The sequence below is a fragment of the Octodon degus genome, unplaced genomic scaffold, assembly GCF_000260255.1.
Source record: "Octodon degus isolate 3935 unplaced genomic scaffold, OctDeg1.0 scaffold00257, whole genome shotgun sequence".
NCBI lineage: Eukaryota > Metazoa > Chordata > Mammalia > Rodentia > Octodontidae > Octodon > Octodon degus.
The window spans coordinates 1,780,125-1,790,374 of NW_004524833.1; the positions used below are offsets into that span (position 1 = coordinate 1,780,125).

The 10,250-nt window shown below is 43.4% G+C and overlaps 1 protein-coding gene across 1 annotated transcript in view; it reads right to left on the bottom strand.

The window, feature by feature from the left end:
- Positions 1-3,187: 3,187 nt before the first annotated feature.
- Reg4 (regenerating family member 4) overlaps positions 3,188-10,250 on the bottom strand; it is a 12,757-nt gene continuing 5,694 nt past the window's right edge. The window contains exons 3-5 of the mRNA XM_004646194.1: positions 9,737-9,874; positions 7,622-7,727; positions 3,188-3,255 (exon numbers count right to left, since the gene is read on the bottom strand). Coding sequence (XP_004646251.1) covers positions 3,188-3,255; positions 7,622-7,727; positions 9,737-9,874 — 312 coding nt within the window. The remainder of the gene's footprint in view (positions 3,256-7,621; positions 7,728-9,736; positions 9,875-10,250) is intronic.

The following is a 10,250-nucleotide window of genomic DNA, read 5'->3' on the forward strand; positions in this document are numbered from 1 at the left end:
TAGTGACCAACATGCTTTGGTCTAAGGAGCCCATGGGACTGGCTTCTCATGTGACCTATAAAGGATTTCTACCAGCGCACCATATGGCTAATTGTGGTCCTCTCAGGTGAAGACAAGCAAGCCTCTAAGCTCTAGAGGTGACACATACGATACACATCAGCTAGGTAAATCATCACATTCCGTCCTCCTGGCCGTAGCAACTGGTAGTATGATGAACATAGAACTCACGGCTGGCTATTCTTGGCCAATCAGCTTCACTTAGAGGCTTTTCTTTGAGAGTTGTGGACTTTTTTCCAGGTAGAGGCAAGGACTGCAGCAGCTGCAGCCGTTGTGCAAGTAGAGGAAACTGATAACGAAATCAATTCCCAGGGGAAAAAAATGCATCACAAATTAAGTCAGCCTTGATGATTTTAAGTCTGGTCAAGTTATACCTGAAGCTCAAATATAGACTGTACAGTATCATAAACTAATAAATTAATCTTTTGTTTGCTTAAATTATCAGGTTGTCAGTTTTAATATCAGGACAACCTTCCTATGACATGCATATCTAACACATTCCTATTTGTGAGCCCATTGTTGGCCTTATACTTTTACTACTGCACTTGTTATTTTCTTATTCTGTGTTCTTTACGTAGTTTATTGTTGGTCTCCTCCATTCCCACATCTTACCAAAATATAGTGAATGATCTACGATGGCAAAGAATTTTATCTGCTTTGTTCACGGGTAGATTCCCATTTCATGGATGGGTTCCCTACAATGAATTCTTGGCCCATGGTATTTATTTAATAAAGATTTGTCAAATTGAATAACCACTTGGTGAATCATAAAGAATTATTAGTTCTAGTGTTAAATGTGGACTCACCTAGGTTTCTTTGTTTTCTTTTTTGTGGTGTAAGTTGAACCCATGGCTTCAACCATGCTAGGCAAACACGTTACTGGGGAGCTTGACCCGCTTCCTAGCCTAGCTTTCTAATGAAATCAGTATCTACCTTTCCAGGCTTGGGAATGGCATGAAGTTTCCTCTGTTTCCAATGTATACAGATTATTGGCACTTTCAATTTCAGAAAGTGTTTTGTTATTATATCACTACAATTGTGTTAAAGTGGTAATGGATGTTTTTGGTATATCGACTGTTTGGGTTTTCATTTTTTCAGTTCTGCTTTGCTATCATGAGAGATTTTTTTCCTTTGGAAATGCAAATTAATTGGGAAGGGAGCATGGCCCACGATGAATTTTATCTCTCATATGTTTCTTGTTCAGAAAAATTAAGAACTGCTCTTCTGAGCAGCGGTGTCATTCACTTTCTATTTCCTTCACTTTCTATAATGTCTAGAGTAGAATTTGGTACTTACTCAGCAGGGTTTTCTGTAGCTCCCATCAAGCTGATATCCTCAGTTTATCTATCACCCCTACCCAGGAATCTGATACTTTCATTTGTTGCCCCAACACAGAATTGCCCAGAATCCTCCTAAGAGTTGGTGGTTGTTGTTCTGCAGAAACCAACTATAGGCTTCAATACAAGGACTCATTTTCACAGGCCTCATCACTCACGGTCATCTCATCTGAAATCTCTTTATTGAGATATTTATCTTTCGTGTTGACAGTCTTTTCAGTGCATGGAGGGATGCGATATATTATTTCCAAAGTTTTCCTCTGTGACAAACAAAACAGTTGTTCTGCTCCTCCTTTTCTTTACTGAACCCTTCTTTTAGCCATCACTCAACAGCTGGTCTTTCTTAGGCTGCTGAGATGGCAAAAGACTGCTCTGAGATTGAGCAGAAAGACTCTGTGTGTTTACTGGTTGGTCACATGACTGGGGATGAAGCCAATGGCCATGCACTCAGCCCAACTGCATGGCACAGTCACCTGGCCTCTCCCTTCAGGTAGCTTTTTTCCCTGTGAAATCTGGTCATGCCAAAACATGCTTTCTGTGATCATCAAGTCCTTACTGTTTCTGCTTTTGCCATGTGTTTCATGACTCTAGGGGACATACATTTGTTAGGAGGCACAACAACCCTCCAGTTATTAGAGCAGCCATCAACGAGGAACCTCAAATCTCAAGCCAAGAGAACTGAGAAAGGCCACAGAGGTTTTTAGTGGCAGAAAGGACCCCCAGGTCAGACACTATCCCAGCTGTAACTGTCATCCCACCTCACAAGAGGAGAAACACTAACAATTACTTAATACTTCACTCACTCAACACTTCTCTGAGGTTGGAAAGCAGATCACTCTACTTTTCCCTCTGTTCAAACCAAGGTGATATGGAGGAGACAGGAAGCAGAAATTGGGAGGAGAAAATGGAGTGCATTTCTGAGTCTTGCTTCACTTTTTTGCCTCTGGGTTGAAACACAGCCAACTCCTGAGGATATAATAATTTATTAAAAGAATTTTACGGTCCACTTCAGCCTAGTAGTGACGCTATTGGTGAATATTCCCATGGCAAAAGGAGGAATTGAATGTGGCTGAAAGGCAGACCAAATAGCTTAGCTGATTAAAGTGGCTGCAAGCAGGCACAGGGACCTGGGGTTCAATTGCCAGGCCAGCCAAGCCAGCCCCACCTCCGGGGCATGCTGAGAAGGCAATTGAGACTAGGTGTGGTGCAAGGCACCTGTAATCCCAGCTCTTGGGAGGCTGTAAACAGGCAGATACTAGATCCAACACTATGAGTTGGATCTAGTAGTGAGACCCTGAACACCCTGTAGACCCTTCCCTAAAATACACACACACACACACACACACAAAAAAAAAAAAAAAAAAAAAAAAAGTGGCTGAGTGGGAAGGATGTGGGCAACACAGAGAGAGCAGAGGGTGAAGTGGAAGTGGGTAGAAACTCACTCTCGGGCTTCTGTCCCCTGCCTTCATACCTTTACTCCTATTGCTATGACATAGCTGTTTCATCAGTTAGAGACATGTACTTCTAGTCTGCTTAAGACAGTTGAGATGGGGGAAGAAAGACTATGATGGGAAGGACCCTCAAGACCATCATTTGGAGACTTAGCATTACAGGCTACTGGCACACCAACGCTGAGAACGCTTCCCCTAGCCTATCAAAGTCAGGAAAATAGAGCATCATTTTCTTCTGCTGTGTTTACTTTCTGGGATAATGACTCAATTTTGCCAGCATAGCAAAGGAGCTGGTACCAGGAAAGGGCTGGCACAAGGACTGGCAAAATCTTGATTCTTGCTCTATGGTCGGTATTTGCACAGGAAGTGCTGGAGCTTGTTGCAGTCATTTTTGTTCCAAGCTAAAAAGTCTGTAAAAAAAGAAATAGATGGTTAAATCATTCATTTCAGTAATGAGCTTACTAGAGTTACCTGGTTATTTGGATTCGAGTCATGCACAAGATAAAGTGATGATTATGCTGTGTGTCTATGTGGCTAGTTATGGTATCCAGTTGTTCAGTTTAGATGGCTAGCAGTTACTAGTAGTCTAGTAGTCTAGACCCTGCTGTGAAGGTATTTTTTTTAGATACAATTGACATTTTCATCAGTACCTTTAAGTCAAGCAGATCATCCCCCATGATATGGGTGGGCCTCACTAATGAGTTGGAGGCCTTAAGGGAAAAGTCTGAGGTCCGCTAAAGCAGAAAAGCTTCTGTCTCCAGCCTGCCTTTGGACTCAAGTCTGCAACGTCAACTCTTCCTGGAATTTCCAGCCCCCTGGCTTGCCCTGTGGACTTCAGACTTGCCAGCCCATGATTGCATGAGCCATTTCCTCAAAATCAATTCCCTCCTCTCTCCTGTCATCCTATTATTTTTGTTTCTCTGGAGAAACTAGATAACACAAATTCTAATTTCATTAACAGAAAGAAAAATCATTTAGATATCATGCCCAGTTGCAGAACTTCCACTTCAGCATGCTTTGGAGGAAGACAGGGCTTGACACAAATCTACTGAGAACAAAAGTCTCTTGTTTTTGAAATAGGTTATGGGGAGGGTCTGGGGATGATCTTTCCTAAAGTCCACAGCTGAGTTTTAACAAGTTCCTGCTCAAAGTTCAAAACCTTCAAAACAACTGAAGTCAGTCATGTCCCAACAGGCCACCTATTTATAAAGAAGGACGACTGAGCCGGGGGCAGGTGGTTTTTGGAAGGACTAGAGTATTTCTGAGGAGAGGTCCAACTACTTGCTCCCTAAAACCAAGTTCTTCAGAGTCATCTGTCATCCTGGGATTTCTATAGCAGAGCAAGGAGCCCTCCCCCATTCAGGCGTTTGCTTGGGCTCTGACCAGCAGAGCTGGTCCTGTGGCCAGTGAGTGCTGAGTGGGTATGGAGAGACAATGGGAAAAAGAGATGAGACATATCTCCTCCTAGTTCTCAAGAGGCACTGAGGATGGGGCTACCCATGCTCTTATCCATGGGGTCCACAGCTGGAGCCCCACAGTGTAAATGAACTGGGGACTACAGATTTGCTGGCACTCCACAGTGTGAAAGCCAAGAGAGCACACCCAATGTTGGTACTGTAGTCTGGGGTCGTTCCTGAGAAAGACTCTCTTTAAGTCTGCTCTGGCTCATCGCTGATCAGGGTGCTACTTGGGTCTGAGTGTCTCCTATATGGTTCCTTCAAGGTTCCATCCACAGAGCAAACCGGGAGAAGGCCAGCTTGCCCCGAGAAGCCCACATGGAACAGTACCCCTGTTCCCCCCAGTGCCCCAGCTGCACTGGTGGCAGCCTGTCACATGGATGAGAATAACTGAAACAGTTATTTCTTTCTTTTCACAAACATCTGAGACACAGGAATGCAAGAAATCTACAGACAATCACTCAGCTAGGTAGAGGAGCTAGAAATTCTACCATAAACTAGACTGTGCATGACGTCTCAAACTGCCAAACTCTGATTAGTATTAAATGTCAAAAAGCAAACAAGTAAAATAAATAAATAAATAAATATAAATAAAATTAAAAAAAATAAATAAATAAAAAATTTTTTAAAAAGCAAACAAGTGGTAAATCAAGAAATACTGTTAATCCCAACAGTTGCATTGCAATGTAAGGCAGAGTCCCAGAGACTAATGGAAAAACACACAGAATAAAATGCTTTTTAATAGGATTTAAAAGGGAATGAGGGCTGGCCAAATAGCTCAATGGATTAAAGTCCCTGCAAGCAGGCACAGGGGCCAGGGGTTCCATCCAGGGCCTGCTGTGCCAGCCCCGCTCCCAGGATGCACTGAGACAATTGAGGCTGGGCGTGGTGGCGCGTGCCTGTAATCCCAGCTCTTGGGACGCTGTAAACAGGCAGATCACTACAAGTCAGATCACGTAGTGAGACCCTGAATACCCTGTAGACCATTTCCAAAAAAAACAAAAAAAAAAAGCATGAGCCCTGTGGCATAAAGAGGAGTGTATGTGGGACTATACACTGGGGTAAAAATGTGAGACCTTTTGAATTTTAAAGAAAAAAATTGAGCAGGAAGTTTGTTAGAGCTCAGCTGTAGACCTTAAGAAAAAATCATCCCAGATCCTCTTGGCAAGAGACTGGGGTAAGAATCCATTTCTACAAGCATACGATAATGCTGATGAAGTGAGGGCAAGGTTCCATTAAATTCCCCCCTCCTCCTGTTTGTCTCTAGCCCTTGATTCCTGCCTGTGGTTTCCTGACTTGAGAGTCCACCTTCTAATAGTGGACTCTTTTGTCCACTTCTGCTGATCCAGGTCAGAGAAGGCAGGAAAAGTGCTGGGCTCTCAAGAGAGTGTCAGGCATCTGGTTCCAACAACACCACACCATACCACTGTGCTGATCTGATCAAGGACTGACAGGGAAAGGCCTCTTGTCTGAGAACCTTGCCCAGGGGAAAGCTGGGAACCACTGGGGGGGAGGGGCTTTGGGAGCCCTCCAGGCTGCTGCTTCCGGAGAGCTGGTCTGCTTGCTAGGCATAGTCTCACGTTACAAATCTCAAGTGAGTTCCTGGAATTTGTATTTTTAAGATGTTTCTCAGTAAATCTTGTTTGTTATAGCATCTTCTATCATTTTCCGTGCTTCAACTACAATGACAGCTTGGCATGGGGGTGCACACCCATGACCCCAGCACTCTGAGAGACTGAGGCAGGCGGGAAACAGAGCCAAGCCCACCCTGGAATTCGGCAAGTTACAGAGACCCTGTCTCAATACTAAAAAACATTTCTAAAACTAAAAATTTAAAAAATCTATTTATTTATTTTTAATTATTGATTATGTTTGTTTTATGAGCTAGGGTTTTGCTAGGTAGTCAGGCTGGCCTTGAAAAACAAAGTAATTTTTTACAAGGCCTGGGGTTGTAGCTCAGTGCAAGGGCCCTAGGTTCATTCCATCCTCAGTACTGAAAAAACAGAAAACAAATTGAAAGAACCACAATGTCTGCCTTTTCCTGGGTTACCGCTAGTGCTGAGTTTCTCACTACTTTCTAGGGTAGCCTATTATGCCCTTGGACAATGCAAACTTCACAGTGTTTTCCTCGACCTAGGTGGACGCACACATTCTGCAAGCTTCTGCCCATGGTTCTTGGCTGTGCTCCTTCCTACTGAGCTGCCTCAGCTTTCCCAACAGCCATGTGCTCCCTGCTGCCCTGTGAAAAGGCTTGCAGCTCTTTGTCTTGAAGACCTTCCTCCAGCATGGCTCGTCCCATTCTCCCTTCTCCCTTTGCTGTGAGAAAGCTTCTTCTCCTTTTTTCTCTTCCTGTCTTACAAGCTCAGACATCAGTAAAGTGGAATAGGTGGTCCCTTTCTACTCGGGACCCAGTTCCTGAGGCTTGAGTCAGGCCTTGTGCCAGCTCACCTCCTGGCTAGCATACACAGGGTCACCAGGATGGCCAAAAGGCCCACTGCGATATTCTCAAATGCACAATTGTTGGCAGCAGGTATCTCTTCCTCTTTAACAGTCTATGTTCTTGTTTTACAGATAAAATCTTCACATCACTTATTAGCTGTGTTTGTCAGCGACTAGGAACTTTGGCATCAGCAGTATCTGGAGATACTTTTGGTTGCTACATCCAGGGATGGGGGTGACACAGAAACCTACTGACCAGTGGAGATCGGGGATGCTGCTAAACTTCCCACAGCGAGTAGGATAATTCTCCCAGTAAGAAAAGTATGATGCATTTCATAACTCCATTGGAGGCAAGACTGAAACCCTTAATTTATTAGTTTAATAAAGGGCAAAAAATGATAGCAAACAAAGAAAAGGGGGCAGGATGTGGAGAAACAGGCAGGAGGGAATGCATGGTAAGCCTTGGACTTGCAGGGCTCACGTGGGACTTTAATTTCCAAGTCTTGAGGATTTATCTGACTTCACCACACACATTTACTCCTTCCGTCCAGGGTTTTCCCAAAGGAGACACCTGCTCCTTCATGGTATGCAATACAATTCTAGCTTAAACATATTTAAGAACAGGTGAGTGGGTGTATAAAAAAATAGAGAGAGCAGGTGAATAGCTGGTACATTATTAGAGCAACGATGCTTAAGTGGTCATAGACAGCTGCCGCTTGGCAAACTGTGTGCGCTAGGGGCATTGCTTTGCAGAAGGACAGAGTTGCAGGTGTAAAAGGCAAAGTGAAGGATGGAGGGTGAGACTGTCTCGTCTTGCTCTTAGTAGATCAAGGAAAGGAGCTGAGCTCTGGAAGAGGGAAGGGGGTGCCTGAGAACTTACTGTTGCTGTAGCTCATCTCAGCACAGTGCTTATCCTCACTGGAGGATCGGCCACTCCAGAACCTGGTCAGGGATAGGTTTCCATCTACCCACTTCCACTGCTGCTTCTACAACAACAGGAGATGAGAGAACTGCACAGGTCACCTGGCACACCTGCCCACAGCCACCACCATCCCTTAGCCCCCTAACATGGAGCTTTCACTGTATAAAATGAGAACGTGCAGCAATGTAATAGCGAGCAAAAAATTAGCAAAGACATTCCTTTCACTAACTCAGCAGAAAGGTTACAGACATTTTAGCATATCTACTCCTAGCATAAATTTTGCAGGTTTTGTGGGGGCAATGTGGGAATTGAGGTCATAGCTACACCCCCTGAGCTGCTTTCCTGGGCTCCATTCTTCCTTTAGAGATAAGACCTTTCTCAGTCACTAAATTGATCAGGCCAGAGTCAAATTCACAATGCTCCTCCTTCAGCCGCCTAGAGTGCTTGGCTTATAAGCCTGTACTACCGAGCCTGGCTTGGTGTAAAATTTCATGCACGGGCACATTTTTGTGTACTAAAAAGTGTGTTGCGATAGCTAAAATGTGTATCTAATTTTCTACCTTGTTTTGTAAGCCTTCTTTGAATGGTAAGATTACATGATGATTTCCCTTAAAATTATCCTATTGATTGATAGGTATGTAGTTTCTAGTTTATAGTATTACAAAAATACTGCCATGAACAATTTTGTTCAAAGTCTGTCCGGGTACTTAAAATTATTTCCTTAGGATAGAATTCCAAAAGTAGAATTAAGGGTTAAAAGGTATGAATATTTTGAGGTTATTAATATGCTTTCCAAAAGCCATTCAATTGTAGGATTTTAGAACCTTATCAACTGGCACAAAGATAATTTCTTCACTTATCAAAAAGGCTACTCCTTAAGCAAAATAACAGTTTCATGATCTGCTAAACCGAACATCAGCTTTAATTTGGATTTCTTTGATTACGAGAGATACTACAAACTTTTTAGAACGTTGATAAGCCACTTATTTTTCTTGGGCAAGAATACAATAATTAAACTACAAAAACATTGTATAGAAATGATGTACATATTGCTTCTGTCTCTGAATGACAAAATTCTGATCAATTATAGCAATGAACAAAAATGTAGAATACCTGATAGTCAAATAAATATCATTAAAGTGAAGTAACTATAAAATATTTGCAACAATGATGGTAGAAGATTGCCAACTATTCTATAATTTTTTTTTCATTTATGTATTTGGTATGGGGTCTCACTATGCAACTCGGACTCAAAGTAATCCTCCTGTTTTCAGACTTCCAGGATTGAGATTACAGGCGTGCGCCACCATGCCCAGACTCTGTCACCGGCTCAGCGCATGCTGGGGGCGGGGCCTGTGCAGCCTGCAGGACTGGGGATCGAACCCTGATCCATGCACTTGCCAAAACAGGCAGTCAGTCCACTAGGCTATCTAGCCGACCCGTATAATTTTCAAGAAGACAAAAATATGAAGATATTCATAGGTAAACACTGCAAGATACTATTTATGACAGGGTATATGAATTTGTGGTGTCTCTAGCAATGCTATCAAGCTACAGAACATCCTGAAGCTCTCTCCCGTCTTCTCTGTGTTAAGCCCACAAGCTCCACAAGGAATCTGGAAACTGCTGACCTCAGCAACCAGCCACTCTTTAAAGCGACCTCACGTGTCGTTCCTTACAATAGGGCAGTGATGGAAAATACAGTGAGACCCCAGTGGGAAGAAATTGAGGATGACAGAAGCAGTGACAGTATTGGGGAAAAAGCTAGCTGAAAGTTTTCAGCTTTAACTCAAAACCTAACAGGAATTTTATTAATCTGAATCTCATAATAGAGCTGCATGCACACACACACACACACACACACACACTTGTACAAATTTATTATTCATTTTTGGAAGACTCTGGAAATTTGGGGATTTTGTGTTCTAAGATTTAGGAGAAAAATGAATTCAATGGGAGGTCTACACAATTTAAATCCTATTCTCCACTGAGGGAAGCCAGAAAGCCATTTGCCAAAATGGGGAGCTCATCCTGGTCTTGCCAAGGGGCACTTGTGGGCCAAGTCAGGGTTACCTTCTGTGGGTCATGCAGGCCAATCCATACGGGCTGGTTTCTTTGATAGCCATTTATATACTTTGATATGATACTAGCTTCCTTTAGACTCAGGATAGATGCCAGATGGGCTCCGCTTCCATACGATTGACACTCAAGCTGCACAAAAGAGAGGTCCCATTAATGATGCTGGAGGCGTGATGGACAGCCCTCTTCTTGGAACCCAGTGTGCCAAGCAGAATGGGCTGACTCTGCTTCTCTTGCTCTGGAACTTGGGATCCAAAGCCCTCAGGAGATGTCTGTCAGCATGGGAGCAGACACAGGCCACTGTGTGTGGTTTCAGAGAAGAGGGAGCTCAAGGTGAGGGCAAGGGGCTAGGGTCAGAGGAAGAGCCTTTAGTCCCGGTCTTGTCTCCTATTAGTGTACGTGACCTTGAGTGTTGGGCCAGGGAGATAGCTTAGTAGAATAAGTGCTTGCCTGGCAAGTGCAAGGTCCTGTGTTCAATCCCCGATACCACAAAAAAAAAAAAAAAAAA